This window comes from Bidens hawaiensis, unplaced genomic scaffold, assembly GCF_021521415.1.
Source record: "Bidens hawaiensis isolate Kalapana, Puna unplaced genomic scaffold, B.hawaiensis_p1.1 tig00059246_1, whole genome shotgun sequence".
Taxonomy (NCBI): Eukaryota; Viridiplantae; Streptophyta; class Magnoliopsida; order Asterales; family Asteraceae; genus Bidens; species Bidens hawaiensis.
Genome location: NW_027506437.1, coordinates 9,885 through 26,263, shown reverse-complemented (window position 1 = coordinate 26,263; position 16,379 = coordinate 9,885). Strand labels below are relative to the sequence as shown.

Sequence of the window (16,379 nt, the reverse complement as noted above, 5' to 3'; positions counted from 1 at the left end):
AAAAGAAGAGAAAAAAATATAGTGTATTTTAATGTACTTATAAAGATTGAGATGAAGATGTGCCGAGAATGCTCTCTAAGAACATGCTTGGGATTGAGTTTGAAAATAACTTATTTGATTATTAACCTTTTTAAAAAGCAATTTTGGAAAAGTAGGATTTGAGACTTTTAGAAAATTGTTTTTTGACTTTTTCAAAAAACTAAAGTAAAAAGAATTTGTATAATGCCAAAAACTTTTTATCTTATTGACTCTTTAAAAAGCCAATAAGTTAATAAGGTGTTTTCAAACTAAATCTCAAACATGCTTTAAGTTGGCCAAAGAATGTATAAAAAAATCAAAAGACCGAAGCAAGAATGGAAAAATTCAAGAATCAACGAAATACTAAAATTATAACTAAGAGGCCAAATAACTCAACATAGAAAGAAAAATATGATAAACACCCAATAACTCAACATATATAGAAAGGACATGGGCTAGTGTCTTTCTAGGCCCGGTCAGTTGTGTTTGGTGTGTTTTAATGAAATCTTGCTTTCATTGATAGTTTAAAAATCAATGTAGAAAGAACATGTCCTGTGACAAAGCAGAAAAGGGTACTATATTTACAAAGTTGTAAGAAAAAAACTATACATTAATATGTCACATGTCCATATAGAAAGTAGAGATGAGCAAATAAACCGGTTAACCGACCCGACCTGAAAACTGAACCGAAACCGAATCTGTTTGAAACCGATTATGTAGAAACCGGTTTGGAACAATTGAAACCGTAGGTTTGGAACCGGTTTGTAATTTTCTTCACCAAAACCAGTTCCAAACCGGTTACTCGAACTGAAACCAGCCAAAACAGGCAAAAACCGGTCAAAACATGAACCGAAACCGGCCAAAACCCGAACCGAAACCGATTGTACCATAGTAAAAACCGGTTTCAACCCGAACCGAAACCGATCATAAACCGGCTTTGACTTTTGTTGACTTAACCCAAGCCGGTTTTGAGTTTTAAACCGGTTTGTGCACCTCAAATAGAATAATAGAAAGGCCACTCTTTCTTAGGACTAAAAGTGATACTTTTATTAGTGTGAGGGTCTATGTTGATCGAGTTGTATTTTCTTATAGTACAAGTTCTCACTTTCATCTTTGTTTGTAGACATAATTTCGTTGTTTCTTTCTGAATAAATTGTGTTCAAAAGTTGTGTAAATCGTTGCTTGAGTTTGTTTTACCACTATATTTAAATTGTTTAGTTCTTGGTTTTTAAAAACTTTTTCAAAACACGTTTGAGAATGTTAGATTATAGGTTAAATGTTAAAATGATATTATAGGAAAACACATGAACAAACTATGATTTTGAACATCATTGTCCTTGTAGAACTCAGATGAAGGATGGGTGAGAAAATAAATTTAGAGAAGGCAAACGCATTTCATTCTCAAGAACCGTACACAAAGTGTTTTCTTTCATTATGCATACGACCATCATTTTCTTAAATCTCTCTCTCTCTCTCTCTCTCTCTCTCTCTCTCTATATATATATATATATAAAACTAGTGAACCTATAACATGTACGGTTCCTAAAACATTTCTCACATAATATATATCAATTTAACAGGAAAACAAGCATGGAAGATAAGAAATATCCTGTGGATATGGATTCGATAACCAAGGCACACGCTTTGATTAAACCGTATGTTCATAGAACCGCTGTTGTATCTTCACAAACCCTAAACTCCATGGCTGGGAAAGCTTTATTTTTGAAGTGTGAATGCTTCCAAAAAGGGTAAGAAATTAAGGTCCAAAGATCAGTTGTTACAAAGAAAAAATACTTGCCATTTCACTAAAATTATAATAAACATCAAATAACTCAACATAGAAAGGACATGAAATACTAAAATTGTGACAAACATCAAATAACTCAACATGGAAAGGACATGGACTAGTGCCTTTCTACACCCATGTCACTTGTTTGGTGTGCTTTAATGAAATTGTGCTTTCATTGACCGTTTAAAAATCATGTAGAAAGAACATATCACGTGACAAAATAGAAAGGGTACTATATTTACGAAGTTGTAAGAAAAAGAAACTCTTTATAAGGACTAAAATTGCTACTCTTATTAGTGTGGGGGTCTAAATTGAAAACTAATTAAAAAAGACGTTATAAATTTGTGTTTTTAGCTCATATAAAACATAATACTCTCATATGAAACCCTAAAACATCATTCAAATACTCATTTGCATTAGAAGTGTTTTTGAAGAATCCGCTACAGATCTCGTCGTCATCTTCATGTTAAAGTTAGATTAGAATAATGTTGATCGAGTTGTATTTTCTTTATAGTACAAGTTTTCACTTTCATCTTTGTTTGTAGACATAATTTCGTTGTTTCTGTCTGAATAAATTGTGTTCAAAAGTTAGTGTAAATCGTTGACTGAGTTTGTTTTACCACTATATTTAAATTGTTTAGTTCTTGGTTTCTAAAAACTTTTTCAAAACACGTTTGAGAATGTTAGATTATAGGTTAAATGTTAAAATGATATTATGGGAAAACAGATGAACAAACTGTGATTTTGAACGCCATTGTCCTTGTAGAACTCAGATCTGTGAGGGATGAGTGAGAAAATATATTTAGAAAAGACAAACGCATTTCATTCTCAAGAACCATACACAAAGTGTTTTCTTTCATTATGCATATGACCATCATTTTCTTAAATATCTACATGAATTATATACATAACGAGTGAACCTATAGCATGTACGATTCCTAAAACATTGATATCATGTGTGATATTGTTTAACCATATGGCTTGATTATACCTTTGTGGATTTTAATCTTTTTACGATAATATTTCATGATAATAAGATTATAGTTTCTCACATAATATATATCAATTTAACAGGAAAACAAGCATGGAAGATAGGAAATATGCAGTGGATATTGATTCGATAAATAAAGCACACGCTTTGATTAAGCCGTATGTTCACAGAACCGCTGTCGTATCTTCACAAATGCTAAACTCCATGGCTGGGAAAGCTTTATTTTTCGAGTGCGAATGCTTTCAAAAGGGGTAAGAATTTAAGGTCCAAAGATCAATTTTTATAAATAAAAAAATTGCGTGTTGATTATTAATAGAACTTTTATTTTTTATTTATTTGAACGACCATCAAAAAAGTAATATATTAAGCTAGCAATAAGCTAGCAAGACGCTGGAAGTAATATATGTACATGCACCAACATGAACATCAAATAGGAGATGTGTTTCGTAACCTATTGAAAATAGGAAGGAAATTAATTATTTTACCTATCACATTCATGTCTTTATTATACTGATTGAAAAATTAAATTTATATGATTTTAACAACAATCCTAATTTCTAAATATACTGATTTAGGTTCTTTATGTCTATAAAATGCATTTTTCATGCTTTTTGGCCTTTTTGCTTTAAACTGTCTTTTTTTTATCGGTTAGAGGTAAAACGTATCTCGACTCAACAGATAAACGGATTAGCATATTTTTGCTTATTACTATGGATTTTAATTTGTTTTCAGCGGAGCGTTTAAATTCAGAGGTGCATCAAATGTAGTCTTTTCTCTTGATGAAGAACAAGCACGCAAAGGAGTTGTAACTCACAGCAGGTATATATCATTGACTCTTAACATTTATTTGTTACCTTTTAATCTAAACTTGTATATATAGTTTGAATGTTTTACCGTAATTATATCATATTGACAAAATTTTTCAATAATCAATATTTTTTCAAACTAATCATAAATCATGTGGAGATGTCAAAAAAACAATAATGGCAGATTTATAATGGAAGATATTTTATTTTGTCAATAATAAATGCATAATATATCGCAAAATAAAATCTGTTCCATTAAATAGCGTAGCTTACAAGGATCAATGCTTGATTTTGGACAAATTAATTGTTCAAATGTAAAATCACTCATTTAAGTTTACGTTTGATTTAGGCAAATTGGAAATAAATTATCTCACTTTTTGTGTATTGGTCGATAATAATCTCACCTTTAAAAATCACTATCAACGGTCCCACCTTCAACTGTTTTTGTCTCACTGGTCTTCCGTTAAAAAATACTTAATGTCGTTAAATTTTTTTCCTAGTTTCAAATTGATGTTTTAGGGTTTTTGATCGGAAAAAAGATACGAGTCGACTGATATAAAACTTATCTTGTAACAGTGATTCAAATGGCTTGATTTTTGTTAATTGGAAATTCAAGCACCTGAATTAAAACATTGTTTTGTCGCTTGGATCAACATTTTGAGATAAGTTTTACATCAGTCGACTCGTATTCTTCTTCTGATAAAAAGCCCTAAAACATCGGTTTGAAACTAGGAAAAGTTAAGTATTTTTTTAACGAAGGACCATTGTGGCAAAAATAGTTTAAATGTGGGACCGTTGGTAGTGATTTTTAAAGGTGGGCTTATTATCGGCCAATGCACAAAAGGTTGGATTATTGAAGAAACACAGATTGAACTGGATAGTCCGAATCTATGTTTCTCCGTATGTGAGCGTACTTACTGCCCGATGAGATCAGATTCCAGCTAATTCCCTGCAAAACCGAACACTGTGAGTCTCGTTACGGGAAGGACAAGATGGAGGGTCTTCCCGTAATCATCCTCCGGCGTGAGAATAAGTACTGTACTGTTTGAATGAAGTAGGAGATACAAGTAAATTGCTCTGATTATGTGATTATGTGTGAGTGAATGAATACCTCATGGAGATGATTCGAGTATTTATAGCCGAGGGTAGTGGTAAAGTGATTGGTGGAGTTGTCACTATCAAGATATTCCGTATCCACCTGAATGTGTCGTACATCTATAGGACATGACAGCCTGGCTCCGTTTGGGACGGTTATCAGGTTGTCCAGCTATCCTCCTTTTATTGGTTGATGTCGCTGTCAAGGAATGTTAGAATAATCTTCTAGAAGTAGTTTGTTACAACTGTTCTTCCATATCACGTGGGGGGGGTCCCTTTGGTGATCCACGGGTTCCCTCCGCGGATGCTCGATGGTAATCCGCGGATTGTGTTGGGAGCCCGCGGAGTGTATTCTTTAGCTTGTGGATAGTTTTACTACCCTACATCTATAATTATTTATTTTCAATTTGTCTTTGGTTTATTATATTTTATTTTTCAATCACTTAGAAACTTAATATTATTATTTCGAAAGCTAGTTTACCTTTTTATTTAATATAGTGGTAATCATGCTGCGGCACTGTCGTTGGCTGCAAAACTTCGTGGAATTCCTGCGTATGTTGTCGTGCCAAACACCGCACCAAAATTCAAAGCTGAGAATGCGAAACGATATGGAGGTCAAGTTATATTCAGTGATAGTAACATGAAATCTAGGCAAGACATCGCGAACAAGGTATTACATGAGACTGGAGCTGTTCTAGTTCCTTCGTCTAATGATGCTCGCATCATAAGGTATTACCTTAATTATTTTCTTAGTTTAGTAACATCCATAACATGAAGTTGTCCCATGAAATCTTAGTTGTTTTAAATATCACTTATGTTTTTTGTTTTATTTTATAGTGGTCAGGGTACAGTGTAATTAGAGTTTCTTGATCAGGTCCCACAGCTCGACACCCTCATAGTTCCAATAAGCGGTTTGTATTTTTTGCTATCATCATGTATGAATATTCTTATACCATTTAGTTTTTTCACATGGAAGTGGAAACATGTAGGTGGTGGTTTAATATCTGGAGTAGCGATTGGAGCCAAATCGATAAATCCTGCCATACGAGTCCTTGCTGCCGAGCCAAAAGGAGCAGACGACGCGGCATAATCCAAAGCGTGTGGTAGAATCATAACCTTGTCTGAGACCAACACAATTGCTGATGGCCTTCTAGCTTCTCTCGGAGATCAAACTTGGTAATATTATCCATCTATTTATATAGCTATTCAAGGCATACATTAAATTTGATAATAACATAAATAATAATAGGGTTTGGATCAAATACAAATTAAATTAACGCGCTAATTGTGCAAATCAAGTAGTGTAATTATATATATAACATAGTGTAATTATAGTGTATTATAATTACAATATAGTGTATTTACATAATTAGACTACTTGTATACATAATTACACTACTTGATTCATATAGTTAGCACGTTTTTCTACTTTGTACGTTAATTTTCCTCATAATAATAATAATAATACTAAAAACAAACAACAACAACAACAATAACATTTTAGTGTGTAACGATTTGTTTATGTAGGCCAATTGTACGGGATTTTGTTGATGATATCATAACCTTGGACGATAAAGATATTATTCAAGCGATGAGATACTGTTTTGAGATTCTTAAGGTTGCGGTGGAACCTAGCGGCGCAATTGGCCTAGCCCGCAGTTCTTTCAGACAAGTTCAAGAAGAATCCCGTTTGGAAGGATTCTCATAACATAGGGATAGTGCTCTCGGGTGGCAACGTGGATCTAGGCCGTTACGCTAGAGGCTTTGAGGAGAGCAATGACAAGAGCAATGGTGTCATGAGTACTAAGTAGTATGCTTTAATATTAAGAATGACAAATTACAGACTGTTTTCAAGTACTTGCTACTATTGTTTTGCTTCCGGTTTTCTTTTGCATGGTCTATTTAAACCTTAAGAATGAAGTTTTTCCTTCCAAATAATGACTAATGACAAAAGTTTAAAAGGTTTTAATTTTTTAACCTAGAAATGATTAAAATTTTGGCACAAAAGTTTTTAAAATCTATATAATGTTTGTTTTAATAGAAGTTATTTGTTTTAACAAAAGTTTAACAAGTTTTTTTTTTTTGCTAGTAAATTTATCATTAAAATCAAAACGATTACAATAAAGTGGCAGGCAAACGGGTAACAAGTTTTTGAAATCGATCAGAAAAAAATAATTTTTATAAATTATTAGTAATACCCGATACACCGACAGAGAATGTTGGAACCGAACCTACGAGCATCCAATTCACAGTGCAACCAACCGATCCGATACTGTTTTAATCAACATTGCATAGAATAGAACTCAGAAGAGAAATATAGAAAGATTAGATCCCATTTAGTATCTTTGTGTTCTAGCTAGTTATTTTTTATCAAAATTTACAACTTGCCATTCGTTTTTCTTTTATATGTGTCGACTGTAGAGAATTGGCATGTAAACAAACCAAATGTCTAGAGAATTTCTCGTGAATCATTCGACAGGAAATTTGTTTATGTTTATTCATTTAGTAATCGAGCGAACATGAACAAAAAGATTGTGTTCGTTTAATTAATTTAATTAAATGAATGAACATGAACACATATTGCGTTAGCTCATTTGTATTAATGAGCGTTCATTTATGTTCGTTAATTTTCATTTTTTGATGTAACTTTTGATAAATCATCTACTTAAGGTTTAATATTTGTTCGATTGTACTCATTCAATTATAATCGTTTATGTTTGTTCATATATGCTCGTTTATCTTTATTCAATTATTTTCATGAACTGTTTGTTTATACTTTAAATAAACGAACATGAATACAAATGCATGCCCGATTAAATGTTCATTTTCGTTTAAAGTTAAATGAACGAACACGAACAAGAGTGATGTGGCTCGGGGTGCCCTTTTTTTCTTAGTAATTTTTCAGTTTTCGTTACGTTATGTAAATTTACCCGTTTTCATTCAAAAAATTACATATCCGTATTTTCGTTGAAGTTTCGCCACTGAACACGAACATATACCAGAGGAGGGTATATTCGTCACGATAAATAAAAAAAGGTACCAAAAAGTAAAAAATAAATAATGAAAAGAAAGAGTCATATCACTCTCCCCAAGTTCTGCAACTTTTTTATTATTTTTATTTTTTTTTATTCTCAATTTCAAATAATAATTAATTCAAATCCGATGTGCGTTAATGGCGCTCACGTATTTGTAATTGTAATATTTGCAGGTACGACTTTTATTATTATTATTATTATTATTATTATTATTATTATTATTATTATTATTATTATTATCTTTACCTATTTCATTAATTCACTAATTCTCGTCGTTATTATTATTATTCGCAGGGAAACAGATCACGAGTTCGTGAAATTGACGTTCCGTTGTTCTTCCAATCGGTAATTTAAACTCTAATCTGTATACATTTGTGTTTAATTGTTTAATATTTTGACCTAGGTATCAGATCTAGCTCAATTTTGATTACAATGATATAGAATTTATGTAATCACTACTTTTAATATTCGTGAATCCGGTTTTGTTAGTTACGTGTTTAGATTTATTTAGTGCTATTGAATGAGAAATGATTTGTAATATGCAAGTGATTATTGCGTCAAATCGTTAACATTATGTGTCAGTGTAGCTTTACTAGGCTCAAGTTCGGCTCGTTATGACTTAGAAGACCTCGAGCTCGAGCGGTTTCTTTTTCTAAACCTCAGGCTTAGCCAGTTCATAATTTGTCAATTAGTTTATATACATTTTGATTATTTTTTGAAAAATCTTAAACGAGCCTAAGCTCAGTTGTGCTGTGTGAAATTAATGCATAGAAGTCTAAGCAGTTAATGCGGAAAAATATCGGAGATATCGGTTATCGCAGTGAGCTATCGGTGGGATATTGGTAATGTTAGTATCATGTAAAATTCATATATATAGCAATTTAACACTAATAATTCAGTATAGTCTCCTACCGTTAACAGATTAACCTTTTGCGACTTGCAAAACACTAGCAATCATAGCAAGTAAGAATTGATTTAAGACTTAAAAAACTAGCATTAAACACTAAAAGTTGATAATTAAGACTTAAAACACTGATATCGGGGATATCGGTCAAATATCTGTCCAATATCGCTGATATTATCGGTATCGATATTCTAACCGATATTTTGACTGATATTTCACCAAGGGACCGATAACCTATATATCATTGGTATATCGGTGATATATCAGCGATATCGACTGCATAGATAGAAGTTCAAAAGAGTTAAAACTTAAAAGCATAATAGGCTCGTTAAGGCTCAACGAGCCTAAACGATCTTCCCATACAAGGCTCGGGCTCGGTATCGATAACTAAACGAGCTTAATTTGAGGCTCGGGCTCGGTATCGATAACTAAACGAGCTTAATTTGAGTCTCGGGCTTAATAAGGCTCGGCTCGTTTGCACCCCTAGATCTTGTAAATGGTGACTAGGTCATAATTTGACTTTTAACAGATTGTTGAACCCTAACATTTTGTGTTCATATATTTGATGATGAGGTAGCCTGTAAATCATATCAGTATACAATCCTGTAATGTGCAATATGTCTAAATTAGACCTAAGTGGCCGTGCTTCTGTTATGTAAACTATAATTGCAATAGTTTATATTCATTGCTACTTATCTGCATATTGCACAATAAAATTGAATTTTTTTTCTGCTTTGTTAAATTTCTGTTAAATTTTCAAGCTAAAATAGTAATTAGGAGTGTAAACAAGTTGAGCCGAGTTCATGCTTGACTAGGCCCGAGCTCGGCTCGTTTTGACTTAGAAGACCTCTAGCTCGAGCACTGCTTGTTTCGATCTCTTTACCAAGCTCGTGAGTCGTTTTTTCAATCTCGAGCTCGGCTCATTTTGGAATGTTTAACCGATCCATTCCGGATCGACCGAATTGGTACGGAAGTTGTAACATGGGAAAACCACGGAAAACACGACTTATTTGAATAACCCGGTGACCTACCAATTGTAGAAGTAGGATTTTTGGCAAGCAATAAGCACTTAAATAATACAATTCAAGTGTACCATCTTCTTTCTCATTTCGAGGAAAAGGTGCGGAAGGAAAAGGAAACAACGGAGGGATCCGAATCGGACCTAAATGGGAATGACATGAAAAGTCTTTTTCAAAACCTAGCATTAAGGGCGTTACGACGATATATGAGAGGAATGGAGAAAAACTCGTGATTGGTGTGGAGGGGAATTAATTAGTTTATAATTAAACAAGCCTAAGCTCGGATTGAGCTCGGCTGTGCTGTGCAGTGTGAAATTAGTACATAGAAGTCCAAAAGAGTTCAACTTAAAAGTAAAATAGGCTCGTTAAGGCTCGACGAGCCTAAATGATCTTCCCATAACAAGGCTCGAACTCGGACTCAATAACTAAAAGATCTTTATTTGAAGCTCAGGGTCGATAACAGGGATGAGCGGGTACCGGTACCGAAAATACTGGTTATTGATTTTCTCAAATTCTTGGTGCCGGTACTGTTCAGGAAATACCGGTACCGTACCAGTACCGAAAACTCAAAACTTGGTACCAATTCGGTACTGGTACCCGTTTCGCTCATCCCTACTCGATAAGGCTAGGCTCATTTCTAGCTTTATATCGATCAGATTTGAGTAGCTCTCGAGCAGCTCGGCTCATTTGCACCCCTGGTTATAATGCTTTTGGTTCACAAGAATATATCATCTTGCCATTCCTGTATAGTAAACTTTAGTTCCTCAAATTATCCTAAAAACTAATATCATAATAGAAACTATTGCAATTTTAGATTGCACTTTTCACCAATAATGTCAATCTTGTTTCTTGATTTCAAATAACTTGTTCGTTGTTACATGGGTTGATATAAGCATCTTACATAAGTTACAAATACTGAATTCTTTTCTCAGTTTGAAACATTGGATAAGTTGAACCGATTATGGATCCACCAGTAGCAGCAGAAGTGGAAACCAAATCTGAGAAATCCGAACTGGCTAAAAGCTATGACTGTGGACTTTGTGACACTGAAATTGTCTACAAAATAGCCCAAGAACTCCTGCCCGGGTTAGCCTCATCGTGTGTTGACAGCACGACAGGTGGCCTGTTCACAAGTGCTGGTTCAGTAGCCGTTGATATGAGAAAAGCAATGACTGATTATTTAACACAAAGAAGCGAGACTTACGTGGCTGAATTCTTACTATCAGAAAACGCCTCCATGTTAGAAATATCTGAACATCCGTATGATATAATCATAAGCCTCATTGATGATTTCACATCTACTAAGCGAAACATGTTCAGTCGGGTTTCCGAGTGGGTATTAAGTGACAGACGAGATGATAGAATCGATGATTTTGTACAAGAAACGGAAATTAATGGGTTCTGGCTATTAGCTCGAAGAGAATATGTTGCTTCGGTGTTGCTTAAGAATGTCGACTACAAGAATTCATTTCATTGTAATATGGTATGCAGTTCTGAGGAAGAACTCGTTAAGCATAGAGCAGAATGTATGTTGAGACCAATGGATTGCACCAATGAGGGGTGTTCAACTAGGTACTGTGCAGCTCAAAAAGAAAATCATGAAGCGATTTGTCCTTTTATGGTGCTCCCGTGTGAACAAAAGTGCTCGGATTTTGTTATGAGGCGTGAAATGGATAGACATTGTGTGACTATTTGTCCGATGAAGCTTATGAACTGTGCTTTTTATACAGTTGGATGCAATTCTAGTATACCGCGGTGCAATGTTCAACAACATAATGCCGATGAACTCTCGTCACATTTGCTTTATATTATCAGAACCGCTCATAAAGAAGCTAGTGAGGAAGTTCTTAAACATAGGGTGGAACAAATTAAAAAAGTGAGTTTTTAAGCTAATTTTAGTATTTAGTTCAGATTAACAAACACCGTTTGACTATTCATGTGTCAAATCATTAGAACTTTATAATCATGTTTCACAAATGCCTTTTTCAGTCATTTTATCTATTGGTTTCTTAATTGATCAAAATTTGGCAATTTCAAAAACTATTTTATAAAGCTTATTTTATTATACCTATCATATAATCAATTTCAAACGCGTTTCAACGGAAAAAGATCTGAAATTCGGTTTGTGACAGCTTTCAAATACAGAGAAGTTAGCACGTGCACGTGATACACGAGCTTTAACATATTTGATCAAGGATGCTGAAGCAAAGTTTGGACCACTAGACATCAATAGCAAGCTACCTGAGGACAGCAACAAAAACGAATCACCTACAAAAACCGAGCCATCAGTAGTCAAAGATGGCGTTGCCTCGCCCAAGAAAAAGGAAGACAACAAAGTACAGTCAACTGAAAAACCTGTCATAACAGAAGATAACAACACCAAGTTAGCTACAAAAACCGAGCCGTCAGTGGTCAAAGATGGTGCTGAATCACAAGGATCACAATCGACCGAAAAACCTGTTGTAACAGAAGATGAAAACATAAAGTTACCCGCCAAAGAGGTCAACTCAGAATCATCAACATCTGTTGACCCGCCAGTCAAAACAGAGGGAAATAAAGATAAAGATGAGTCATCTTCTTCACCGAAAGTAGAAAAAGTCAAAGATGAATCATCAAACACTGTGAGTGAAAAAACCGAACAAATATTCGACGAAGATAAAATCAAACAATCAGCTAGCAGTGATGAAGAAGATGCAAAGAAATCACCTAGAAAAGAAACTGTCAAAGAATCATCTAGAGGAGATGAAGACGAGTCGAAAAAGTCAACGACAAATGAAATGGTCAAAGACTCATCAGAACAAAGAGAAAAAATGCGGGACTCATACGAAAGTGATGATGAAGAGTCCATGAAATCAACGTTGGAGACAGACGATGACAGGTGAACAAGTTATAGTTTTAATTATCAAAATTTCTATTTTTATGAATAATTTATTTATTCATTCATGAATTGCATCTTCTTGGTATATCAATATGAAGTTTTGAACGTTTAGAAGTATAATATATTATTGAAATTTAATGAAGTATTGTCTATTTACAACTTTGTCTTTGATTTACATATTATCGGGTTCGTCAAGTTAGTGCAGGCGAGGCACAAAAGATTATGGTTTGTATTGGTATGATACGTGCATACATATATAAGTTTTTGACCAAAAGTTTTCAAAAACAGATAATGGAAATTTAACCTTCATCAGAGTAGCCAACCCTCATTTCCTCTAATCAGAAGCCGCCACATCAGCTCTGTCAGCTGAGACATCTAGGATTTAGCCGATACTTTTGGTTGAGACTGGTAGGAAAGTGTTGGTTACTTGGCTGAGCCGGCTGAGTCTGCGTTTGTGGATGCTGACTAAGGCTTAGCCCCGTGTGCTATTGGGATGGCTAAACAAATGTCTATATTTGAAAATTTTGGTCAACGTTGACTGTTTTGGTAATTATTCTTGGCATTTATAAGATAAAGAGTAGTGGGCTAGCCTTTTAGGGTCACATGTTGGATAATTGAGAGAGGTAAGTGATTGAACCATGGGCTATCCTCCACTCATAGGGTCCGGAAATTGGGTCCGTGGCGAGAGAAACATGTACGTATACCAGTGATGGATCCAAGATTATTAATTATTTGGGACAAATACGAACTGGTAAAAACAGATCAAATTGTAACGGCAAACTACACGAGTGATATTGTGGAATCGTTAAATTACAAGAAAATTTTGTAAACACTTGAAAGTGTTTTCTTTTCTATGATACAAACTACACGAGTGTTCGAAAAATCATCATTAATTCAATTGAGCAAAATTTTGACTTTACAAGCTTTAGTACTGAAAATCACCTCTCTGTTACAAAGTATACCAAAAACTCTGTCTTGTTCATTTATTTCTTCCCATGTCTTCATCTTGACCTTTTGCTACATAGTACTCCTATCTTTTAAAAGGATGTTATGTTACCAAAATATAATCTTGTCATGTAATTGAATATGTAATGTAATGTAATGTAATTTAATTATTACCATCACTTGATATGCGTGTGACATTAATTCATTACACATAGTGACATAACTCAATATCCTAGCTATTATAAATTATTTTACCACTTTTAATACTTTAACATACATCAACCAAATATGATATAAATTAATAAACCATAACCATCAATCTTGATATTCTTAATTAAAGTTGTAACCACAACATCAAAATGCTAGCTGCAATAAAGTTTAAACTGCATTTTAAGTCTTAATATATAAAAAAGGTTCATAATAACTTTTAGTAGTCATTCAGTAGCCAAGTAGGAACTCATGGTTTGGAAGTGTACTTGTTCATCAACTGAGTCAACTCGGCATCATAGCCCGCCTCGATCTCCAGCTGTTCGTTCCAATGCCTGCTCTTCATTTCCGCTATCTTCTCTGCGTGTTTTTTCATCACTTTCTCCCTCTCTTCCTCAAACTCCTTCATTTCTTCAATCTTCAAATCCTTATTGAAGAGGTAGGTCACAGCAGAGCCCAGTTGGACCCGCAGACTCACCTCAAAGAGGGACGTCTGCGCAGTTGAACCCGCAAGACTCACCTTCAACAGGGACGTCTGCGCAAAGGCAAAACTCGCAACCCCTTGAAGAGGGACGTCTGCGCAGAAACCAACTGGGCCCGCAGGACCCACCATGCTCAGAGACGTGACGTCCTTACGCGCAGTACGCAAGCTGTTCCCGCAGGAAAAGCCTCCCAATGGTGAAGTACTCCGCCTGTTCCCGCAGCTGCGGATACAAGCCATCAGGGAAGGCTACCTGCGCAGCAAGGCTACACGCACAAGGCACTTAACTCTTAAATAATTCAGTAATGTCACCTGAAGGAGTGAGCAAGCCGGGAACACTCCCGCACAAAGCCGGGAAAACTCCCGCCCAAATAAGCCAGTCCGTACGTTACTGGAGGATCTTTTGTACTGTACCTGACGAGGTATGGACAAAAGATCTGACCAAAGATACGACAGCTCACTGACAACAGTATGACGAGCAGCACGCTCTTGTACTGTATGTCACTATTAGCCGCTGCATACTCACCAACCTGTCGGAGGACGTGCATAGCCTGCAGTTGGTGGAACAGGAATAGTACACAGCCGGCCTGGTCACTATCAGCCGCTGCCTACCCACCAACCACCAGCATGGCATGTGCGTAGCCCACAGTTGGCAGAACAGGAACACTATTCAGCAGGCTGTACCTGCTTGGAAACCTACCTTCGGCTATAAATACTCCAACACCTTGGAATGGTATCATCTGATCTGATCTGATCTCATATCTCATATCTTGATATATTACCTGATATCTGCTCTAGTCATTCTCTTAATATACACTTATATTCAAGAGCAATCTAGTCTGATTCTCACGCCGGAGGGTGGTCACAAGGAGGTACCCCCCCTTCTCAGTGAAGAGCTCACGGTGTCTGTTTTGCAGGTTATCAGAAGAACCATCTTCGCCGGATCTAACCCCTCGTGGGAAACATCTATTTAACCACCAGATTGTCCATAATCTGCCCAGGGTCGATTAGTGTTTCTTCATTGGCGCCATCCGTGCATAAAAGCTAGAACTAATTTATTCAGTTTTTTCAAACTTCTGGAAAGATGGTTAAGGTTACTCCGTTGCCAAAGCCAGCGAATAACCAAGAAACACCAGTAACCACAACCCCAGCTACTGGGGGGAACACCGGCGAATACACACATTTTACGAACACTACCCCGGTTACCCGAGCCAGGGCAAGTGCAGTAAACAATCCTCCCCTGGGATTCATTGATACCCAGGTGGAAAGACAACAGACGAGGCCCCCCGCTAAACACTTGAACAAGTTAAAGCGTGGGCGGAAAAACGTCAAAGGGAATTCCAAGCTGAGTTGGATGAACGCTTGCGTTCACTCCAACAGGCTGACGAATTCGGAAGCACTCAAAAGCTCAACATGAGCAATGAGTGCGAGTACTTGGACGATGATTCGGAGGAATCCGACACCGACGCAAACCCTCGCCATAGGGCGAAAGGGAAGCGTAAGGAAACGGACTTCCAATCGAGAAGGAATTTTGGAGAAACCTTCAAACCAAAAAACGCGGGTGGAAACCCATGTGACTTCTCTAAAGCCTTCACACCAAACGCTGCAAATGCGGGAACCTCCAAGTTTGCAAGGGACATTGCGGAAGCAATCGCCCCAAGAAGTGCCAAACAGATGTCAAACATCGGCACCTATGATGGTATATCTGACCCAGACGATCATTTGAACAGATTCATAGCGGGGGCAACCGTCAGCAACTGGACGGAACCCACGTGGTGTTATATGTTCCAGATGACGCTGGTTGGAGCAGCCAGAGCGTGGTTCGATCGTCTACCGGTCCACCACATCTACGATTGGGCAGGCTTCCAACAGAAGTTTAGCCAACACTTCAGCCAACAAAGAAAGTATACCGAAGAGCAATGGACAATCCTCAATTGCATTCGAGAGGAAGATGAATCTTTGCTAGACTTCATCACTCGCTTCAACTCAAAGAAGCTAAGTCTGGGTAATATTAGCGAATATCTTGTTCGCGCTGCTTTCATCCAGGGCACAAAAGACCCAGAGCTCATCCGCACCTTAACGGGTAAAGATGGCATGCCATCCACATGGGATGCCATCATGACAGCAGCTAAACGTTTCGCGGAAACGGAAAAGCAACTGGGTAGAGATCTTCCCCAAAGCACAAACCTCTACACCCAGAAAACAAGAGAA

General features: G+C 36.2%; 1 protein-coding gene and 1 pseudogene across 1 annotated transcript; both read left to right on the top strand.

Moving 5' to 3' along the window:
- Positions 1–1,608: 1,608 nt before the first annotated feature.
- On the top strand, positions 1,609–6,510 carry LOC143617844 (serine racemase-like; annotated as a pseudogene).
- Positions 6,511–8,020: 1,510 nt separating this feature from the next.
- Positions 8,021–12,539, top strand: LOC143617843 (uncharacterized). The gene is made up of 3 exons (XM_077090266.1): positions 8,021–8,079; positions 10,590–11,533; positions 11,790–12,539. Exons 2-3 carry the CDS (start codon positions 10,619–10,621, stop codon positions 12,537–12,539), a joined length of 1,665 nt encoding a protein of 554 aa, XP_076946381.1. The 5' UTR covers positions 8,021–8,079; positions 10,590–10,618.
- Positions 12,540–16,379: the final 3,840 nt, after the last annotated feature.

Bases quoted from the DNA above. Each gene is read 5' to 3' on its own strand.
- LOC143617843 (XM_077090266.1), top strand. From the start codon at position 10,619: ATGGATCCACCAGTAGCAGCAGAAGTGGAAACCAAATCTGAGAAATCC. The intron at 11,534-11,789 runs GTGAGTTTTTAA...GGTTTGTGACAG, and splicing joins GGGTGGAACAAATTAAAAAA to CTTTCAAATACAGAGAAGTT.